General features: G+C 40.9%; 1 protein-coding gene across 1 annotated transcript; it reads right to left on the reverse strand.

Annotated features, from left to right (window-relative positions):
* Window positions 1–1,008: 1,008 nt before the first annotated feature.
* On the reverse strand, window positions 1,009–23,166 carry LOC119646578. Its single transcript, XM_038047070.1, has 5 exons — window positions 22,815–23,166; window positions 2,057–2,176; window positions 1,916–1,990; window positions 1,245–1,457; window positions 1,009–1,182 (listed from the first exon to the last, which is right to left on the reverse strand). Exons 1-5 carry the CDS (start codon window positions 22,872–22,874, stop codon window positions 1,042–1,044), a joined length of 609 nt encoding a protein of 202 aa, XP_037902998.1. The 5' UTR covers window positions 22,875–23,166; the 3' UTR covers window positions 1,009–1,041.
* Between the last annotated feature and the right edge of the window lie 399 nt (window positions 23,167–23,565).

Raw genomic sequence — 23,565 nt, forward strand, 5'->3', positions numbered from 1 at the left:
TGTGTTCTTAGCAAGAAAAATCGCGAACTCTTGGCCGCGTTTGAGAGAAGAATTCTACGAAGAATTTTTGGCCCCCTACATGAGGATGGACGATTCCGTAGCCTACATAACGACGAAATCTATGAGCGATACCATGACTGTCCGGTTGTGAATAAAATCCGGCTCAACAGGTTATGGTGGGCGGGTCACTCAATCCGTATGGATGAGAATGATCCAACCCGGAAAGTCTATAAGGACAATACCTATGGTAGAAAAAGAAGACGAGGCAGACCCTGCCTGAGATGAAGCGATGGCGTAGGTCAGGACGCCAGACAGCTTTCAGGGATATCGAATTGGTGGACTTCGGCGCAAAACCAGGATGTCTGGAGTTCCTTATTATGGCAGGGCTAGACCGGATACTGGTTGTTGCGCCGTTGATGATGATGGAAACAGGGAAGGTGAAAGGTCCAAGTTTTATTAACTCTTATCTACGATTTTAAACTGAGATTTCTGAGCCGAATATGGTTCGGAATGAAGAGCTATGTTGGATGTAGACATATTGATGCAGTAGGAAGGAGTTGCATTTCTATTGTTAGTGAGTCTACTATGAAAGCAATAACGATGGGTCGCCTTAGAGTTGTATGGTGTGGAATACTCAAACAGTTCTTGGGAACTCTATGCTGTTTTGATTCGTTTCAACATTGTCTATTTTTCCTTACATCCTTGCCTAGCATTTTCTGCTCAGCGAACAAAGCACATGCATTGTTTGCTATTATAAACATACGATAGACGCAGGCTATCAATATAAAACTATACCTAGGAACTAGGTGATGACCGTTTGGACCAGTCCTTTTTTACTACCTTTTCCCACTTGGCGTGTTGATCTTTCCACATCCTTTTGGAAATTATGCAATCTTGGGAGTTTTCATGACTCCTTCGATTCAGTTAGTAATTATAATGAACAGAGGGTCCACGTCTGTCTGAAACCTAGATTCGTTTAGTCGTCAGTATAGAAATAAAAATAGTCGATTATTATCACTGGGGATTATTTTATTTCTCAAATCACATTACTTCCTTTTGTGCACTATTTCTCGTCGTTTCACTTTTATTAACTTGACTAATTCGGATCTCCTTTCGGATTCCATTGGAACCTGCTGCCTGATTGACCAAGTTATTCACTGCTGTTAAGGTAGAGATTGGAATCTGCAAAAGGAAGAAGACTCCCATTATGACATACTTCTAAGTTAACTGAAATATAAATTCACCTGGAAAATAGCGTCAAACAATCCTTTTCGGTAGGCATTTCCATTTGCTGTATTTCTCACACGGAATTCCTTGCGGTATTTAACGGTGGATGTTTCTTCGGTCGTTTGTTTTGGATCCTCAATTACTGAGTTGGTTACGTACACTTTTTTGTTATAGTGGATTGGTGCAGCTTCTACAGAATCCTGTTGTTGCGGGTTGGTTGTGACTATGGTCTAATAATGGAATGGTTGAAGTCAACGTAAAACATGGTCCTTTTGTGCAGTTAATAGTAGAGTCGGAATTTAGTGAGCATGCAAGTGTTCAGATTGTGCAGGATTTCATAACTTACAAAAATTGTCATGCATCGTAAAATATATGACCGCCAAGATAAGCGTCCCAGAAACCCGGAACCCTGTTTGTGTTTCCAATGTGCAGTGCAAGAGGTGCAAATTAGGATAAAATACTTTGATATATGTTGTATAAAGTAAAAAACTAGATATACCAGACCATGCCTTGAAAGTTTTATTTCAGAGTTTTCTCCCACAGCAACAAACCTTATCAACCCTAAAGTTAGTTTTAATTATCAAAAAAAGTTCCTTAAACTATTTTCATTCCATAGGATATAGTATGAATTATTTAGAAATGTAAAAATGTGCATATGTATATGGGCTGACTGATTCGGCTAAACCACCTTTGTGTAGACTGGCTTGTTCGCAGCTGCCTGGTTAACTAAACCATTGACAGCTTGTAGAGTGGCGATTGGAATCTGGAATAAATAATTAATACTTCGTTGAAAAAATATATAAAAATATATTTATAAGTCATGAAGCACCTGGAAAATAGCATCAAAAAATTGTCTACTGTCCCCTGAATTTGTTATATGGACTTCCTTGCGGTATTGAACAGTTGAGTCTGCTGGACCTTCCTTTTGATCCTTTTGATCGCTTGTACCCTGCAGATTGATGAAATGTAAAATTAGATATTTAATGTTTTATTTTTAACTGGAAAATATGTATCATATAGAAATAATAAAACTTGTTGTTTCTTTTTCGTTGGTGTGGGTATTTATTCTTGCAAATACCGATATTTCGGGAACCACTTGTTCCCTTCATCAGTGCAAACAAATACAAATGCAGAATAAATACCCACACCAACGAAAAAGAAACAACAAGTTTTATTATTTCAATTAATTAATCGTTGGAAACACCGCATAATTTCACTCTGATGTATCATATATTTGCAAAACTCATAGCCAGATAAGTCATTGAGTAGCCTTAGGCTAGAGCATTTTTAATTTGAGTTTCCCAATTCCAAAAACTTAAAAAAGAATTTTTTATAAAATATGTAACGCTAGGGAAGTACACTAAGGAGTGGGAAAACATCTCCCCCAACCCAGGGTGTCATACGAACAGTACCCATTGGATTGTTTGCAGTCGGGGCAACTGATTGTATTCGAAAGAAGCCTCCCTGATACTTGGTTCCCTCACTTAGTAAGCTTAGCCTTACCGTGCTATGGGGGACTATGGCACGGCGGACCTTCTAAATCCCATACTCGTGGGATTTAACATTCAAAACCTATTAAAATATAAAAAAAAACAACAAAAAACAAGCGGAACTCCGCATCGTACACATAATGGTCCATCAGGTGAAGGTACTTCGCAACACTGAGAAGAATCCAGAACAGATCCTTAAGAAGACTCAAAACAGACCTAAGCTTTTAACAATCACCCACAAAAGGAGAATGCTCCCAAGAAATCCAAATCCAAGAGGGAGATAATCCTGGCGGTCCTGGTTAGGAATGAAGGTAGAAGACTTGGTATGCTTTCTGGAGGAAATACTCACTTGTGTGGAGCAAAAGATCATCGCAGGACTTGATCGTCATCGAGATGTGCAAGAGATGTTGTAAGGAGCTCGTACTCATAGGCATACGCCTTCGAACAGGTTTTATACTGGTACACTGCGCGACGGAGGACACGGCGGACTGACTTAGGACCATAGTTTCCAAATTGACATGCTGGCAGGGAACACAACTGTCGACATGTGTCGGGGATGATGTAACGAGTCTGCTTTCCCAAAGCCACAGCGATTGAGAAAGAGAAGTTTCTGTGCTCCCTAATTTCTCAAGCATAGATCTCCACATGCGGTTGTGGAGAATATTTAGAAGCAAGGAGTAGGGCAAAGGGAAACTTCTGACGAACGGGGTAGATGACCAATTCCTGGAGGCAATTAAACGCCCTTTTTGACTTATTAATTATAGATTTAGCAGAGTTACTGGCTGCAGTCCTCGTGGCTGTCCAAGTTTCAATGGAAGGCGGGAAGAAAACTCTGGAGACAGCCGAGGCATCAAGATACTTTCCAGGAGACAGAGCTTGGATCCCACTGGAATTAGTTGTTAGACTGGGGAAGTTCTCCGAGAAGAAGGCGCTTTCACTTTTCCTCGGCCGCAATGCCAACGCCCACCTTGAGACTCGGGGGGATCAGCAACAGTAATCGAAGAGGCGAGCACCTTCTTGAATTAATCCTTAGCAATATGTTAAAACTTATATTATTATTATTATTAATGTAAGGAACACACCAACATCCGTTACCGAGAATGAGGAGGGCATCTGCTTCTTTGAACTCATATCCCGAGATCCTACTCTATCTGATACCCCAACAATAAATGGTAGTAGTGTTTCCTGTTCACTACTTAGTAGAGTATAAGACATACACACAGTTAGATTGTGCTTCAGTTTCACTATCATCACACTCAACACTGTGCAAGTGATAATCTTAGAGCAGCGAGATAAACACAAGACGAACACAGACACCCATGACAATTATAAAATATGGATTCGAAGCCAGAGCAGTGGGATTGGGAGGCTGATGCTCTACCCCCTGAACCGTCAACAACTAATAGAAGGAAAAAAAGGAAAATTTCAAACTACGAGTAGCAAAAGAGGTATGCTTAGAAGCTAGAATAAGATGGGCAGTCATCATCACTGCAATCATCTGGAGTACATTTCATTTCTTCAAAACTACTTCAGAGAGGCGTAGAAACCATGTTAGGATATCTCCTAAGACAAGTAAGGGGCAGTATAGCCTTGGGATACATACCAAGGGCATGGATGCGCGAAAAGGTGGTCTTTATTCCAACAGCGGGTACTCAAAACAGTGGAGAAAGTTATAGGCAAGTATATTAGAACTAAAGTTCTAATGCGTAATCCCTTACATCCATGTCGAAACACCTACTGGGCAGGATGGTCAATCGAAACTGCCCTGTATCAGTTGACGCATGTACTACGGAATACCATAGAAATCAATATAGTACCATTCACTAAGAAGCGCATTAGATTATGGAGGTGAAACGAGTAACAAAGGCCAAATATTTGTGAATCACACTAGACCACAACTATTCTGGAAGGCGCATCTTGAAAACATATATCGGAAAGCTACAAAGGCTTTGCTGGCTTGCAGGTCCATAGTAGGGAAACGATGGTGATGCACCCCGAAAATGCTGCATTGAACATGTACTGCAAAGGTAAGACCAATGATTACCTATGGGGCGGTAATCTGGACAGGCAGAACAGAACTTTTCACAATATCCAGGGAATTACACAATCTTCAAAGACTGGCTTGAGTGTGTATCAGTGGGGCAATGAGGACATGCCCAGCAGCATCTCTGGTCGTTCTGGAATTAACTCCTCTCCATCTGAACATACAAATGCAGGCAAGGAGAGCGATGTTCAGAATGTCCGGGGTATCATTAGGGAGCGGAGTTGCCTAAACCGATGAAAGATTGATATTCTTTTTAGGCGGTATTCCGAACCACTGATGCCAAGGGATGGCATAGCAATGAGATTTTATTTTGATAAGAAGTTTGAAACAGGTTGGAGCAACAGTTTACCTGGTACACTGAATGTTTACCTGATCCAAGCACACTAGTATGTTTCAGGCGGAAGTATTCGTCATAGATAGGTAAGCCTTCCTCAATTTTCAAAGGAACTATAGGGCACAAAATATTGCTATTCTGACTGAGCCCAGCGGCTATTAAGGCACGTAGGTCCATTTGGACCCATTTGCCATTTGGCAAATTCTAAACTGATAGAGAAAACAGTGAGGCAGCGGACCAGTTGATCAGGAAAGGAGGAGGGACGTCGCTATATGGATCAGCGACCTTTTGTGGAATTGGAAATGGGTTCATAGCTACGACGCTGAGAAACGTGGAGAAAAGGTTGAGGAAATTGTAGTCCGGATAGCTGAGTGGTTAGAGCGCAAGGCTGTCATACGGAAGGTTGCGGTTCAAATCTCGCTGGTGGCAGTGGGATTTGTATCGTGATTTGACGTCGGACACCAGTCGACTCAGCTGTGAATGAGTACCTGAGTCAAATCAGGGTAATAATCTCGGTCGAGCGCAATGCTGACCACATTGCCTCCTAGTGTACCGTTACGGTCTTGAATGAAGTGCTCTAACACACTTCAAGGCCCTGATCCAACATGGATTGTTGCGCCAATGATTATTATTATTATTAAATTGTACTGGCGAAACTACTAGGAGTGGAACTCTTCAGGATGTTCATGAGGGATTTTCCAATTTTGTAAATTGGCCGTATTTTTATTTTCGTAATGATCACTTGTGGTGAACACAAGATAAAGCAAAATTACTGAAACTGAGCAAATGAACTCGCTTGAATATTATGCGTGAATTGGCATGATAGGTTCTTTTAGTTTGAATTGAAGGTCAGAAGATGCACTAGACAATACTAGGGTCTAGTTCACGGTTTCCACGGGGTTTACAATCGGTGTCATAGAAGCAGTGCGTTGTGGCATTGGAACTGGATCAAAGGAGTCTGAAGGTGCTCAAGGATAGTCACTGTAGTTGATTTTTTTAAAAGGTGCTGTAAAACAAATCGCCATTTAAATTGAAATATTGTGTGCCTATCTGTTTGACATGTCACATGACTGGTGAGACCATGGGATTATGCTACAGGGCAGAGACTCAAGCGGCAGTTCAGAATTGTTTAATTTTTTTTTTCTTCTGATGTTTTTTTAATTATTTTCCAAATAAATTCTGGTAACAGGCGCGTTCCGGTTAGCGCTTCCAATTCGGCCTTATACGTGGTAAATTTCGGGCATTGAAGAAATCCATGCTCACCACTCATCAGTACATTTGGTACATTCGTGGGCAATAACGAAAGGCGATGTGACGGAAGCACTAGAGAGCTTCGTTAATTGCTATATCAAGTGAAGGATTCAGGTAAATTACAAGCTACTTTATTGTGACATCGATTGTTATTTGCTATTTTATGATAGACTGGTTTCATGATAGCTACTGTTGGCCGGCGTTTGTTCCTTAGATTCCCCATCAAGGTCTTAAGGAGGTCGACCTTCGTTCGCCAAAATGTCGGCGGAAATCATCTCTGCTTTGCATATTACATCACCGAATTTTGTTCGATAAGCATAATATAATTTTCATCCCGGAGCCCATTATTCCTTCCCTGTTGCTTTGTAAGAGACACGTCGAATTACAACATGAATTTGGATTTGTTTGACAATGGGAAAAGTACTAGTTACTCTACCCTCCACTATATTTCTTTTGTGAGATACGCCGTTAATGCTTTAAAAAATATTAACAGTTAACAGTTTCTCAGTTTGAGAGCTTTGCTCGGCATATGATCATGGCTCGGGATAGTGGCAATGGTGATATCATTCTCGGAAATACTGTGGAAAGAGCAAATCTTGTCCGTCTTAACTGAGGGGATCCCATCTACGTACATAGTCTGTTTGTCTGGCAGTCTCTCTGTAAGCTAGTCTGTCATCAGCAATTTTGGAACTGGCACCACAATGACAGGGGAGGGATAAGGTCGCATCTATGCAGAGAATAGCGTGATTGTGAGTTTAAGGAAAGATGTGAAAGAAGGGATTTTAAATGGGGGATTTTAAATGGCGCTAGATCCGCTTTCGCCTTGTCGCTGGAAATGCAGTTATTTCAACATCATGTGTATGTGCAAGTGTTTTTTCTGTGTTGTTATATGGGAGTAACCCATGGAAAGTGACCCCTTCTGTCACTCAAAAGCTCCAAGCCTTCGTCAACACCTGTCTGCGTCATATCATCGGTGTACCCTGGCTTGACACTATTACAAACGGAAAACTTGATTGGCGCACACGCCTGGCCCCCGTAGGCGATGTGATCAGACGGCGGAAGTGGCGATGGATAGATCACATATTAAGGAGGGGCGACAACTTTAAGCAAGGGAAGAGATGGAGATGGAGATCTAAAGTATGATAGATTGATTTTTTAGAAACTATTTGGGTGAGTAATGTCAAATCTAAGTTGCAATGTATAAGCTATTCATACTTCTTCTCATTTTCTTATTGTAAGAAGGGGCTTAGAAAAACTTCTTTGATCCACTTCGTTTTACTTGCATGGACTTTAGCTTATATTATAAAACTGAAAAGTTTGGTGCAGATTCTATGGTAGACCAAAAGGGGAAGTTGTTTCAATCGTAAATAGTAGCATGAGACTGTTAAGGTAAAATGAGGGAGATAATATGTAGTAAAGCAGCATGCAAGCGTACCTTATATCAGTGACCATTTCTTGGTAGCAAAACCTGAATTTTAGGGATCTGTACTTTTTCCCGCTTTTCTGACTATGATGTATAATAAAGGCAATTTTGCAAGGATTCATAAGCAAATTCGATTCTTCTTCAGGCTTTGTCCCGTTCACAAGCGGAGTCGGCTCGTCGTGACCGGTTGCTGCTGAGAGAGCCATTTGGCTCTATCGAATTCCTGATGCGGGTTCATAAGCAAATTCGATTACTCACTGGTATTAGGAAAAGGAAGAAAACCTTATCCGATTTCTCTTGATTTCTTCTTTACAGGGTACTGGATATCAGCACTATTGTGCCATATGTCACAGGAAATATGCACTAATACTCCAAGACAAAGAACTCCTCGACATTGAAGTAGAAAAAAGCAATTATGGCTTCAATGTTTCAAAAGGAAGCACCTGCTATTTGGCCAAAACTCTGGCAACTATTTCCCGATAAAAGTTTTCTTCCTTGATATTTTTGATGGTCATGCAACTATGTCACTAATAACATAGACAATATTACTGTGATGAAGCAGATACAGATTTCATGGAGGGACTATCTTTCAACCTTCAGGAGGACTGCACGAAGACTAGGATTAAAGTAATTGATCCAGTTATATATATAGATTCTAAAATATGTCGTAAGAATCTCAATACAAGCCTCTGCAGGTCAAAGTCATCGTAGGTTGGGTTAAAAAAAAATCTTGATCGAATACATAAAAATGTCATTCTCCGTAAATTCAGTTTAGCTTTTATTTGAACCTGAGATCTGAATGTTCCGGATTGATTCCATTGATGAAGTCAAAAAACCTGCTGGAATTCATTAAGTAAATTTGCCGTTATTAAATATGAATAAAAAACTTGACCTACTCGACATTGATATTATAATCGAATGCAAACAGCGGTCCTGAACAAGTTGTAGGTCGACCTGACAGTATCTAAGTATCAGTATCTTTTTGTATGTAAATGCATACAAATGGTAACCACACTATATATGTAATAATAACATTGAAATCTTTTTGAATAAATTAGATCGTCATTTACCTCAGAATTAGATGCACTCAACTGCCATACAATTTTGCAATAAGAAACTGGTAAGTCTTGTAATAATTAAGGCCTACCATAGTTAAAGATATTAAGAAATTGTACGAGCAAACGATGTATTTGTAATCACCCCACGAGCAATTTTAATTGTTATGAGCAGAAGCTCATTTGGGTATCAATTAAAACTTGTCTATTGCAAGACCATTCATCAACAAAAAACGTCCTAATTAGTATGGACACCGACAAAGTGAAGCGGTTATAAAATATTCAATTCTTGGTATGATCTAGACTTAAAAGTGTTATTAAACAGGTATCGGAACAGGTTTTTTGGGGAGTTTAATTCTGTAGACCCAAAATTAGTTACGTAAGTTAATAAGATTTTGCAATTCATCTTTCTCTGATTTTGATCAAATACTGACGCAAATATTGACTGAATTTCGGTAAAGAACTGCCGTTGATCCATTAGGAATATCTCCATATTTCCAGGTCAAGCACATCAAACAGGCAGACACCCGTTTATTCTGTCAATCCATTGCTTTATTTCTATCACCAACGATATGGGAGTATTATTCCATTAATTAATATTTAAATTTAGAAGAGATATTTGTTTACAATGCCAAATATGAATTGCAATTCAATTTACTCAGATATTTCTGTATGCCTTTCTTAATCTAATAAAGAATTTATTTTTATCTTTCATCTAATACGTGATTGGGATACAAAGCTCGAATAAGCTTTGTTTGATCATGCATTAATAAAAACTTATTGGATAAATTCCAGTAGGTAAATGACAGTTACGATCTCCTGGGGCTTAAATATTTATTATATTACTAATGGATATTGGTGGCAAGTGTGACCGTTTACGCCCTGGCATTCTTTTCTTTTGTTACACCTCTATAAAACTGGGCGTACTAAACGAGCACTGGACAAACACAATAGCAGCTGTTTTTTCGTAATGGAAGTCTTCCCCAGATCCACTTTACTGTCTTCAGCTATTTCGGATATTCTGTTACTGCATGAAGGTAACTGCTAATAATGGTTTGAACACAGTAGATCGATCTTACCCGTTATTTTGGAAAACTTTACCTTATCGCTAGTACCTTTGAACTACGGTCGTTAAACTCAACAGTTTGGCTGACGCATTCATCCAAATTGGTCCTACTACAATCAATGTATATATTTTTTATTTCAGTGTTCGGGATGGTATTGAGAACCTGTATTACGGCTCCTTGAGTAGTTCCAACATCATCACCAATTCCTCCTCTCATCACCGTAGTGGGGAGGTCAGCAGTCAATAGTACAAACCTGCTTTATTACCTCGACGATTAGCTACTTTGGCGTGGTGAATGGGCGCGATAAGGTGGATCCTCTGGAGAACTAGAGGAAAAGTCTGAAGCTAAGTGGCATCCAAGCCCTAAGCCAATGTGTGACTACCGTGTCCAGGGCTGAAAAGGGGTTGAAATGTGGCCGGGAATGGCGAATTCTGGGTACTAACTTTCAGCTAGCCTTGTCGCAGCAAAAAGGGGCTCTTTCGAAGCTGATTTATTTTCCCTAGTAAAACAAATATTATCACAGTCAAGTATGAATTGTTTAAGGAAAAACAACCATAATTCCGAGTGGGGGGAAAATTTCGAGCTCATCGATGGAGAATCTCAGTCTAGAGTCAAATTCTCCACTTACTGCATTGGAATCCAGTCCTTTTGAGCAAATCGTTTGTGGTCAAACCGCCTTCGGTATACGATTTTCGGACAAACTGGTCGAGTTGAGTGGCAATGGTCCTTTGGCGATCCTAATTTGTCCGCTCAGCAATGTGGGCTCCGCCGGAGTCCAGAAAAACCTCAATACTACAAATGGACGCTATTGAGGAGCAGAGCAGGAGAAAAAGGTGATATGCCGGAACTTTCCTTACTATCAGCCTTTTTGAACCAGATTTTAAAAAGATTAGGAAACAAACAGGGTGCTGGCTCTGCTTAGAGTTTGGGATCGTCACGTTACTAGTGCCGGCTCCGGTAGACGGTGACAGGGGTAGGCAGCCTATATTTGCGGCTTTGCGTCGGATCTTCTTCTTTTTTTGTAGCCTTTGCCCGGTTCACAAGCGGCGTCGGCTCGTCGGGATCGGTTTCGCCATTTTATTTTATCAAATGCCTGATCTGGATGCAATTTCGAGGCTTTTAAATCCCCCTCCAGCGTGTCAAGCCACCGTTGTTTCGGACGGTCTTCTGGTCGTTTGCCCTAGGACCAATTGCTGTAAGACATTTATATTATAGATACCCCAAACACGAATCACGCGTTCCTGGTGGGGGAAATTATACATTGTACCAGCCGCTCCAGCATGGTGATTTCAAAAGAAAGCCAGGCTATCTTGGTTAACGACCTATGCAATAGCAAATGGCGGCAGAGTCAAACTAACCATAAAAAGTCACAGGGAAAAAAGGAAATTCTCTTCGATGATGAGAACGAAGTTTCCAGCGGAATATTCATTAGAGCTATCCAATATGTCAAAAACAAGGGCATGGGGTAATAACATTGCAGGCTGCGATATTAACGCCCACCATATCTTTTGGGGAAGTTCTAACATCAACACGATGGTATTCAGATTTTTATAGTATCTAGTAGAGACCGAAAGGCAGATCCTTAACTTGAGTAATGAACACACTTTTTTTAATGTGAGAAGACATCGACATTATTTTTATGGTATTTCTTGATATCGCGGTTCTAGTCGGAGAGCGGCGGATATCGAAAAATATCAAAGGTGATTTAGTAATGAGCAACTGATCCATTTCTGAAATCGCGGGAGATATATTGGTGACGTATGATTTACTGAGCGGCCGAGCTACGGTCCCTGGAAAACGCATCAAATGATTTGCCGGAATTGAGAAAACAACAAAAATGACACAAAAAATAGATGACGGTGCCGTCCTGGGCAGAAGTAATCCATTAGATGGTACCTCCCCTCTGCCTTAGGAGCAGCTTCACCGAAGCGGTTACTAGACGTTGTTTGCCACCAATATACAATACAATACATAGCACGACATAGCAATGAATTATATTGAAGACAAAAACCACCTACTGAAATCACGCCTGAGTTGGCTGAGGCAGTCTAATCAACCCCTTTTGATGCCCAACAAGGCTACATTCTGTGAAAAAAAATTTACATCCCCTTTTTGAATGTATGAGGACTCCCTCTTAACTTCTACGTAGAAATATGTCCCTCACTACATGTCTGGGCGTTCACAGTTTCCATCTTCTCACCAAATTTCGTGTCAATCGGTATAGTCGTTTCTGAGAAAAGTGTGTGTGATAGGCAGATAGGCCAGCAGGCAGAAGTATGAGAGGGACGGAATTACCGGCATAAGCCCGGAATTCAGGAAGGCGCCGACTTCAATTAAAAAATGAGGTTTATTCAAATAAACGTCAATCATTGCAGGATCGCTCAGGATTTACTCGAGTAGACCACCTACGAATCCGAGGTGGGAATTGTCATCATTAGCAAACCCTATAGAAACCGTCATGGTGGCGTATGGGTTATAGATTCGACTGGTGGAGCGGCGATATGGGCATGCGGTCGACAAGCCATACAATGTACTGGGAGTCAGACAGCCAGCGGTTTTGTTTGAGCGAAAATAAGCGGGGTATATGTGTACAGCTGCTGCGTCCCACCAAGGCTGACACTGTTCGAATTCGAGGAGATGCTTGACAGTTTTGTTCTCAACGAATGGGATCGTAGTCCAAAGGTGTTTGGTGGTGACTTTGGCACAGTTGGATATAATTCTGGCCAACGAAGGTTTTGTAAATACCTTTCAAAAAGGGGGTCTGCCTCAATCGTAGACCTAACTTTTGTCAGCCCTGCACTGGCACGTGGTATGTTCTGGTGCGTTAGGAAGGACTACACCCACAGTGATTACCAGGCAATCTTCTTTGGGATATGGGTGGAGTCACCACGCAAAAGACCATTATGCCTGAAATCGAGAAATATGTCAGGTTGGTCTGCAAAAGCTCTAGATCAGCAGACCTTCATAGAGGTGTGACTAAACCAACCTAATAAAGTAGGCGCCTCTACGGAAATGCATCGCCAAAACGTGTGACGCATCCATGCCTAGGAGGTGTTCATTCACCAGTAGAAGACCAAATTACTGGTAGAATACTGAACTGGCCAGCCTTCGATCAGCCTATCACCGAGCCAGAAGAACGGTTCAGAGGGCGGTAGGCAGAATCGACCAAGGGCAAAAAGAGTGTGCCTATAAGGAAGCCCGCAAAACCCTCAAGTTCGCCATCCAACGAAGCAAGATGGAATGCTTTAAGGAGCTTTGTTCGGAAGCGGACATAGACCCGTGGAATTGCGCCTATAGAATCGTGATGGAGCGACTCAGAGGCCTTTCATCTCCGCGATCTCCCGATCACGTGCCCTTTACTCTTGTTAAAAATTATCCAGGGGTTATTTCCTCAGCAAGAGGAATGCACTAACAGCTTCCAGCGACCTCTGAATGTGGTGGAAATCCCGCCAGTCACCAGTGACGAACTACTGGACATCTACACTAGAATAGGAGATAACAAAGCTCCAGGTATGGATAGCATGCCGAATAAGGTCTTTAAGCTTGCCGTGAAATCCAAACCAGACATGTTCGCTGAGTTGCTCGAAGCGTGCATGTCCAAGAAAATATTTCTTGCATCATGGAAGCGACAGAAGTTAGTACTACTGCCTAAGGTGGACAAGCATCCAGGTGAGCCAACATTTTACAGACCCATTTATCTTTTGGACGCTGTGGGCGAAATGCTAGAGCGAGTAATCTATAATAGATTACTCCTGGTTCTTGAGACCCAGGGAGGCCTTTCAGATCGACAGTTTGGATTCCGTAAAGCTAGATCAGCTATTGATGCCATTAAAATGGTTACTGGCTTGGCCGAAGATGCAATCCACGGCAAGGGCAGTACAGTATGTGAGAAATGCATTCAATTCGACCAATACGGGAATCTCTGGCGAAGATTGGTATTTCCGCTTATCTTTCAGCTATTGTCAACAGCTGTTTACAAGAACGGGGGATTTGGTATGATACCGATGACGGACCCTAGGAGTACGTTGTTTTTGCGGGTGTCCCACAGGGCCCCATCTATCCAGAGCAAAGTGCGAAACGCAGAGGAGACTAGAAAAGCGCGGGTACGTACGCCGCGTAGAGACGAAAGGTGACCAAGCTAGAGTGAGCTGACTCCACCCCGTGATGCAATACCTTATGGTGGTTCCACGGGGCTTGGGGGCAGACAGCCAGACGTTGAATTGATTTTAATCAAGTTTTGTTTTACAAATCTTAAACAAGTCGGGAAATCGGAAGCTGTACGCTTCAGGTATGAAAGGTTTTGTGTATTTCTTATATAAAAATACATTTGTCCCATTAGAACCTAGCACGTAATATATACATATGATATGTGAGAATATCCACATCAGGGACAAGTTTAACCTATTATAACTTTGTTAGTAATAGTGCGATTTCCACCAAACTTGGTAGGATTATGCTCTATCTTATAGTATACATCACTGGTGATTCTAGGATGAACTTAGGAGGGGTTTTGCAGCTTTACTTATTTGAACAGATATCAGTATCAGGGTATTTCGGAGCCTAGGCACTATATAGTGGCAGCCTCCTGATTATTTTCAGGTTTTTGGTTTGGGTAGTTTCTAAGAACGGATCCGTCAAAGAAATCAATAATTTCGACCCCCCGGATTCCCCACCTTTCTAAAAGATTTTAAAACTAAGACCGGCATCGGAAAGAACTAATCAAGACCTTTCATTTGATATCCCCCATGGCTACATTTGGTGAAAAAAATTTGCTCCCCCCTTTTCCATATATGAAGACCCTCTTTAAGTTCCACCTAGAATGATATAATTCACTGTCTGCGTGAGCGTTCACAGTTCCCACCTTGCCACCAAATTTGGTGTTAATCGTTAAAATCGTTTCCTAGAAAAATGCGTGTGACAGACAGACAAACAGACGGACAGACAGACAGTAAACCGATTTTAATAAGGTTTCGTTTTACACAAAACCTTAAAAAAGATTAGGCGCGTGGGATCCGGTTCTTTGCATAAAGTACATATAGCAAATATATTATAAATTAGCGAGCATGTCATTTTATCTTGAGAGCTGGAACAGTTTCCGAGGTAATTAATTCCAATTTTTGCATAATTTATCTGCATAGTTTATGCTCTGATAATGAAAATGCCTTGAATTTGTTGTTGAACAACTTGTTTACTAATGTCCTTACTTCATACATATACAAATATTAAATTCAGTAGAAACGCTTGGAGCTAAGTTTTTACGTGCAACCAGCTTTGTGGTGAAAAATTAAAAAGCCATTACGAGCCAAGAATTGGTGGCAATAAATTGTTAGCGCAAATACTTCTTGCAGTTTTCAAGCTTTCCATTGTTGAAGCCGGTTTGTATCTCACATAAACTATTGGTTTCCATCAAGGTGACTTTCGTTTTCTAATTTTCATTTCGAATTTGGGAATTTCGTGGTGTAATGTGCCAATGTGCATACACGGGCATGTGAAATGAATTTTCCAATTTCTGTTTACTAAAGCGAGAACTCTGTTTCCTGGATATTAAGAAATTTGAATTTTCGAAAGAATTGGAAACTAGTTTCCACCTTTCTTCATTGTGGATATAAAATTAATCAACAATTTCTGGACAGATAGAAGCTTTGGTTGGTTAGGAAGAGACATTAGATATTCAAGACGTGGTTCCAATGGATATCAAGCCTTCATTTACTAAATTATGAGTATTTACATAATTACAAATTTTCATCAGTAGTTAATGTTAGGTTTGACGACAGTGTGATAGCTCAAACTCCAACATTTGTTAAATATTAATTTTGGAAGTGCCTTAACTTAAATGTGGTTCTTGGCAATAAGACTTCTTTTCTGTAAGCATAATGTTGCCGGGCAGTGATAATTTTTAGAACAAATTTATAATACTCAACACAAATTTGCAAACTCATTGAACATTGATTATTGATAGATTGCTGACGAAAGAAAAACATGACTTTGCTTTCTTATCAAGCTGAGTTGGCTCAAATCTGTGAAGATCTAAGGCGGAAAATGAAGAAAGATTCGAATTTAGTTCAAGTGGAATTGATGGCATTAGCTACCAATTTCTTTTCTTTTGCTAATAATTGGGTTTTTCGCATTTCAGTAAAATAAATTCATCTCAGAATAAAGTTATTTATGTAGGTTTCATAATCTAAAAATCTTCCTCAACACTAAATCTCATTTACGATCATTGACTTTTTCCTTCTGTGTAAGTAGCATGGCAAAGCTATGCACTTTTGAATTCTATCATACAGTCAAATGGCTTTTACCTAACGGATCGATGTCGGCAATAGGGAAATTGCAATGTGCATAGGGTTGCAAAGCAAACTGACAACCTGGCGATTTATGGATTGGCAGCCAGACCATAAGAAGCAAGGGGGGCGGTAAAATGCTTAGGTATGATAATCGACAATGGACTCAAATTCAAAGTGCATGTAGAGTAAGGCAGCACTGTTGCAGGTAGCGAGAGTGCTACGAATTCTTGCAAATATAGAGTGTTACCATCTCCAGTCATTAGCTCAGTCTTGCTTTATGCTGCTCCTGTATGCGCTGCAGTATTAATGACTAAGGAAATCAGGGCAAGCCTATTGTGATTATGTGCTCTGAGAGTGAGTTATAGCCGCCTGTTGCCGGTAGACATTTTAGCTGAAGAGATGTCACAAATCTACATCAGGAGAACGGGAACCTAAGACGCTGTGCAATTGATCAAGAGCGAGAAAAGGGTATCATCAATGGTCAGATGGCAGACCCGATGAGATAGTTTAACCAAAGGCCAATGGACGCATAAGTTAATTCTGATCATCCGTATGTGGGTCAATCGTCGCCGCGGAGCCTGTAGTTACCAATTAACGCAGTTTTCATCTGGTCACGGTGGGTACTGCAAACATCTACACAGGTTTGGGTATGACGACTCGCCAGCATGCCCAACCTGCTAAAGCGAGGAAGATGTCGCAAAGCATGAAATATTCTATTGCGACAGGGAGCACCAACATTCCGTGTGTTCATCCTCTAGTGGAGTGCATGCTCTAGTTGAAAGACAAATAGCAGCTACAGTATCGTAATATGCAAAAAGAGCTCCGAATAAGTGACAGGGATAGGCAAGCGAACAGCCAGTCAGGAGTAACAATAATAACTGATAACCAGCCCCTTGAAATAATATCTAAAGGCAGTCCCCAAGGTGAGCGGTTGAAGAATGCACCGGTGTGGTTTAGAACGTAGGCGCGGATCTATGTTCACGAATCGTGACGTTTGCCTTTTCTGCTGATATGTTTAGAAGTTTCCACATCCTGGCTTGGCAAAAAACATAGTAGTAGTAAATTAAAAGAGTGAAAATACGTCGAAGATAAGAAGGACGGAAAAAAGATCCCATGATGGCCAGCCAGACGGATAGGAAAGGTGAAAGGCATGTTAGAAGAGCAATCGGAGATTAAACCCCAAAACAAGCGATAATAATCGAAGGCAACGATTTAGATAAGGTTAATTCGCGGAAGAATATTTGTCTCAGGCGAAAAGAAAAATTAAATCTAAGCGATATATAGTAGATACAATACAATGCCACAAAAGCGATGAGGGAAGCTAAAAGGGTGGAGGAAGCTTGTTATTAGCTTGCTAATGGGAGTAGGAAGCCCGGATGGCTCAGTGGTTACAGTATTAGGCTGTCGTAGCGAAAGGTCAAGGTTCAAATCTCACTGGTAGAAGAAAATTTGTATTGTGACTGGATAATACCAGTCGAATCAGCTTTGAATGAATGCCTGAGTCAAATCAGGGTAATAATCACGGGCGAGTGCAATGCTGACTATATTGCCTCCTACATTGTACCTCCTGTAGTGTGCCGTTACTATCTGGAATAAAGTGCTCTAACGCGGATGAAGGCTCAGATCCAATTGGGAGCAGCGGTTAAACTAATTATCACATGCAAGGTAAAAATATTAGATTGTGTCATGTATAGATTTAGGGACCAAACATCCCTAAGATATGCTTCAGATGCCTCCGTTTTGGCCATTCTGCAGCAATATCTACCAATTGACATAGGTCAAAAAGACACAAGAAGTGTGGAGGAGACTCATGATGCATATTGTTCAAGGGGAAAGATTGTATGGACGACTGGCACGTTATAAGTGGTGGTAGTTTCGCCATATTGGAGGGAGCTGAACTGCAGGGCAACCGTTGCGAGAGTCGAGCCCTATTTGGATGAAGAGTATGTTTGTTAATACTGTGACAAGGGTATGTGGAAGTCAAGCCATATGGGAAACAATAGCATTTCCGGGAATCGATTTCGTGACGGTAAAAACCCTCATAGGGGAACAATAGCACAATATAAGGAGATGCTAGACAGTTTGGTTTTGGACTTTTAAGCGTCTACAGTACTAAAATAATTGGCGACGATTTGAATGCGTCGGTTTTTGAGTGGGGAATTCAAGTGACAAATATTCTGAGTCAAATTTTAATTGAAGTCTTCGTGGCGCTGGAAGCCCAACAGAGACGTAACTACGCTTAGAACAATGTTACTTTTCAGCACATTGGAAGCGGCGGAAGGGGCAACTGAAGACGCAGTGGAACTTTCGTAGAAGAGACATTCTTGGTGAATTTAGAACCGACCCTAAGAGAACGGCAACAGAAAACGTTGATTATTTGTTCCACTAAGTAATTGGGGCATGTGACACTCTGATTACGCGACGCATTTGATCCACAACAGGAAAACAAACAGCTAGAAAATTTTGGCCATGAGATTGAAGGGCAAGGGATAGGCCGGAGAGGAAAAACAAGCAAGATTGTTACTGGCAACGGTTCATTGAGGACAATACAATCGATGGTGCCTACCATGGCTTCCAGCGACGTGTTTGCGAGTCATGTCAAAAATACTTGTGACTCCTTTTCGAAAACAGTAGGTGAGTAGACTTCAGCTAATGTTTCAACAGGAAATTTTTTCCATCCCTGGGAATGGGAAATGACCCAAAGGCCGATACAACGATGTCTTGATATGCAGGATGGAAATTCGGAAACTTCACGACTCTTTCCAGATCTCTTTGACCGAGCAAAATGGCGAAAACGTTCCGGACGAGCCGACCCCGCGTCTGAATGGAACAAAGGCTGAAGGACAAGAATATCTATGTTGGTGATTCCGGAGTTGTTTCAGAATCGATCATTAACTACCTAGGGGTGATTATTGATGCCAAAGTGAGCTTCACAAGGCACTTGGCGTATACCCGTAAGAAGACTGCCAAGGCTATTCTATTCTTGGTAAGGATGCTGCATAACAACGAGGGACCAAAAGATAGTGACAGGTTTGTGAAAGCAGGAGTGGTAAAATTCATCCTGCTTCATTCGGTTTCTTTATGGGCAGGAGCCGTTGACAACGCTGTGAAGCAGAGCATAGTGAGTATGGCATATCGGCCAATCGTGTTGAGAGTATGTAACATAGAATACCATTCAGTGAGACAGCTTTTGTCATCGCGGGATATAAAGTCTCGTAGCTCTCTCTAGGGATGGAAGGTTCTAATAATTGGAAAATGGGAATATTTTTGAGGCGAAAATTAAAACAATGTACTTAGGATCATTTTCAGTGTAATAAAAATAAAATGGTGAGATTAGGGAAAGAGATAAATAACGTGTAGTCTGCGTTACTCTGCTATGCGAAATCGTACCCCATCTCTGTTGGGGACAGTTGTTGTAGCAGACAAAAAACGCATTGAATGTCGTTGCAAACCTCAGAAGAATAGTAGGGCGTTCACCTAGGTTGGCGTCGTAGGTCGGGCATCGGCTGTTTTGAAAAATGTGATGATCAAGAGCTGCTACATAAAACGCAAGCTCGGTAAGAATGATTACAAAGTCCTCTACTTCGGTAGTACAGGCACTCAATGTGTTGTGGGCTTTGTCATCTCTGAGGGGTTCTGTGATGCGATTAAAGAAGTCGAGCGATTTGGTAAACAACTAATAGACTTTACTATTATCTTAGCTGACGCCACGATTCATGGCTTTGTATCACAGATATGCGATTCAATGATAACTACTTAACAAAAAGATTTGTGATAACGGTTATATCGTTGTTACAAGACATCTCGATGATCATATCGGTAAAAAAGCAAACAGAAACTGATGCCAAGGCGGTAAAGACTTTAATATATGCAAGGAAAAGTGCACTGACAGGACTTTCGGCTATTTCCATCATTGAAAAACCTTCAAATCAAAAAGATTATATACAGGAGGAGCAACTCCAACGGCAAAAGCCCACGGAATTTCATTGTGTACCTTTAGGGTAGGGAAGAGGTAGGTAAGTGGTCCGACACTCATATAGTTAATGTATTGGCGTGTAAGAGTGTCGATGTCGCCTAGAGGGTTTTCTTGTGTCTATTTCTTCATCTTATCCCAGCAGGAAACGGATGCAACCGAAAAATTGATCTTGGATACATTTACTTATTTCCTCCTCATTTCCTAGGAAAGTAAACATGTATCTATTGCCAAGAATGTTATGCGTGTTTGCTTCTACTAAGCTCCCCGTAGAGGGCTTTTGAAGAATAATTCGCTCACTGATTCTATTAAGATCCATTACCGAAATGAATCTTTAAAGAAGCTCTGCCGTTGGTTCCCGTTGGGACGTAGCAAGTTGTGCAATGTCTATTGTTATGACAGATGTTCCCACGTGATCACACACAACTCGCAGCCATGTGCTCACGACCACGCGGATGCAATGCACTGCATCACATACAGGGCATTAACACCAACCCTTATGCGCGCAATTATTGTCACGCAACTCCCATCACGGTCGAAGAAGGTGCTGGGAGTTGAATCGCTTATATAGTCTTCCTGCTGAAAGTCTAGCAGGATGTTCGAATTAGTGAGAAGTATCGTCCTCTCTAGAACTGGTATGCATTCCGGCAACACCTACTGCCAGAAGAACTGGTGCACTGGGTCAAATATAATAGATTCCACAGCTTGCCGAAGAATAAATTTTGAAGTATGGCAGGTTTATTAAAATCGTCTTGGGTTTTTGCCGGTGGTTATCAAGGAAGCGTCTTCTGGCCATCTTCCTTCTTTCTTGTCATAAACACTGATATGTAGCACCTCCAACATAAACTGTCTTACACATTGCTCTAAGCACATGATATTTTCCGAACGTCTCACAACAAGCTGATTTCGAGCATATGAGAAAGTGGAAAGATCATCAAGCAACACGCTCAGGGACTGAATATGAATAAAGTAGAGTTTTTGACATGTCAAAAACTGAGCGATTTACATATATCGAATCTGTACTTTGACCACCGTTCCGAGTGCTGGCCGACGATTCAGGACGATGAATGCCGGTAAACGATTATTTTGCGCTGGAATAGTGGCGCAACACGCTGTGAGCACATTTGAAATAAGAGCATCTGCAATTGATATGGGGTTGCTGACGAAAAATGATTGTCCTGAACATCGAAGTCAATGGGAAACGACCAAAAAGCCGACCGAATCAACGATGACCTGATACGCTAGATGATGATTTGAGAGCCTTCCAGACTACACCCAGACTATGTCTATAATCAAGGGAAGTGGCACATTCGATCCAGATGAGCCAACCTCGCTACCCAATGAGAAAGATGCTGAAGAAAAGAAGATAAATTTTGTTGTGCTGTCAATTAAAAGTTATCAGACTGGATCATCTTTCTTCCTATATATGTTTTGACAAGATAATATTAAAAGGAATGCGTCGACGTAGTATTCGGATACCAGTGCAGCGATTGGATACACTTTGGAAATGGCAGTAAATACGTTATACACTAATGAAGAGCGATGGTTTTGTCGTTACTTATGCTATGTAATGGAAATTAACTTGTAGGATAGATCGACTACTTACATATCATAAGATTACATAGTGCAGAAACATGGAGGAGAAGAGATTAATTCCTAGAAGTTCCTGGGGTAAGTTGAAGCACGTTGCGTTTGCGAAATACGCGTTTGTTGTTTGTAACCAGGATTGAAGCAATTTGGGACAAGTGCTACATAAAGAAGACAGTTCTTGCTGACATGAATTTTTCTATGTGTATTTTTGCTGTAGGAAAGCGCTAATATTTAAAACAAGCCTCAAAGTTCATGATGAATTTCAAATTATTAACGGAGTAACGTGTGTTCGGTCTAGCCTTAGATTTTGTACCGAGGTTTTGTACCTATGCCATCGTTTCATTTGAGGCAAAGGCTGCAGTCTTCTTTGTTTATCATAGATGCTGCCCTTACAGACTTTCTTTGTTGGATCATCTTCAGCCATACAGATTAGCTCACCTACCATCAGACCCTACTGTGCTGGATTTAGTCCACATAAATTTCATTGTTATATAGGTGAAGGCAACGCTTACCTGAAGGAAATGCTTACCTAAATCGATATGATTAACTCAAATTTTCCCTCCAGCAAAAAAAAAATCGCTAGCAGGGTTGCTCTTACCGCGTAAAATTTTGTAATTCTGAAAAAATACCCGAATGCCCCGAAATCTGTTTTATTTATATTGCTTAGCTCTTGCTAATTATATACACACATGTTAGCATTTTCTGTTCACACTTTATTTATTAATTCTTCCGTATTCCATCGAGATAAATTCGTTTCACAGAAGGTGTATTTTCCACCAGCACTTTGACCTTCGAATCTTACTTCAAATTATCTTTAAAGGAAAACAAGTTGGGCAAAGGGTACCGGATGGTAAAACCGAGTATCTGACCTTATTCGCTACATTAAATCGTTGATGATGTTGAAACGGTTTTCAGTTTCTAAGAACTTGCTTAACATCTACGTAGTGTCCCTGGCTGGTAGCAATTTACTTTATGAAGCAAAGCTACTATCTTTTATTCATCTCGGTTATGTTTATGATTATTAAGTAATTCTTGAGACTCATAAAATGTAGGTACTTGCGTTACATGGAACTCACCTGCGGAAAGCACAAAGTTACTTGGACCATCAAAACTGCTATTAAAATTGTGCGCAACATGGTTATGTCGAAAACTCTGAAACTTCGCACTACTGAATCTATCTCACAAAAGATACAACACAGGCAGAAGCAATAATCTACGAATATCTGGATTTTTGCTTAATAAGAGTTATTAGTATTCCAGTTTGGTCGATACGTTTGAACTCCGCGGAAATACCGAAAGGCACACTCAATAGATGCTAACCAACGAATCACTGACTTGCGTTTGTAGGTAACCTGTCTGGTCGTCTGTATCTACTGCCAGTAGCTAACACTCTGACTTAACTGGGATGACTAAAAGTATGAAACGAATTGGCAAAGTATAAATACTGGATGTTTCCTTGGTAAGAAGAATGGAACCGGCTAAACACCTGTGCATGAATCAATGGAGGAAAAGAGCTTGGTGGAAGCCGAAGCGTGGTCATGCTATGTCGGTTGTTTTGGTCATGATCTTTCCCAAGTACGCAAATTGTTGTAATTTTGTTATTTGGACGATTTCACTTTTTACTATTTTGTGATGGATTGGGGAGGCTTTTTAGGTTGGAGTTACCCGATAGAACGGCGAGGCGATTGCACCAGCATCATACTATATTCCTTCCTCGAAAGTTCCACATCATTCGAGGCATCTGATCCATGGGAATGCATTGACGTAACCTAATACATCGAACTCGCGTGTAATTTAAGGTAATTTTCCTATCGTTAACGTTACACG

The sequence above is a fragment of the Hermetia illucens genome, chromosome 1 (genome assembly GCF_905115235.1).
Source record: "Hermetia illucens chromosome 1, iHerIll2.2.curated.20191125, whole genome shotgun sequence".
Classification (NCBI taxonomy): Eukaryota; Metazoa; Arthropoda; class Insecta; order Diptera; family Stratiomyidae; genus Hermetia; species Hermetia illucens.

Coding starts and splice junctions, on each gene's coding strand:
- LOC119646578 (XM_038047070.1), bottom strand. CDS start 22,874: ATGTTGCGCACAATTTTAATAGCAGTTTTGATGGTCCAAGTAACTTTG. Junction 2,177..22,814: donor TAACTTTGTGCTTTCCGCAG/GTGAGTTCCATG, acceptor ATCAATCTGCAG/GGTACAAGCGATCAAAAGGA. Junction 1,458..1,915: donor ACAAGCCAGTCTACACAAAG/GTGGTTTAGCCG, acceptor TTCCATTATTAG/ACCATAGTCACAACCAACCC.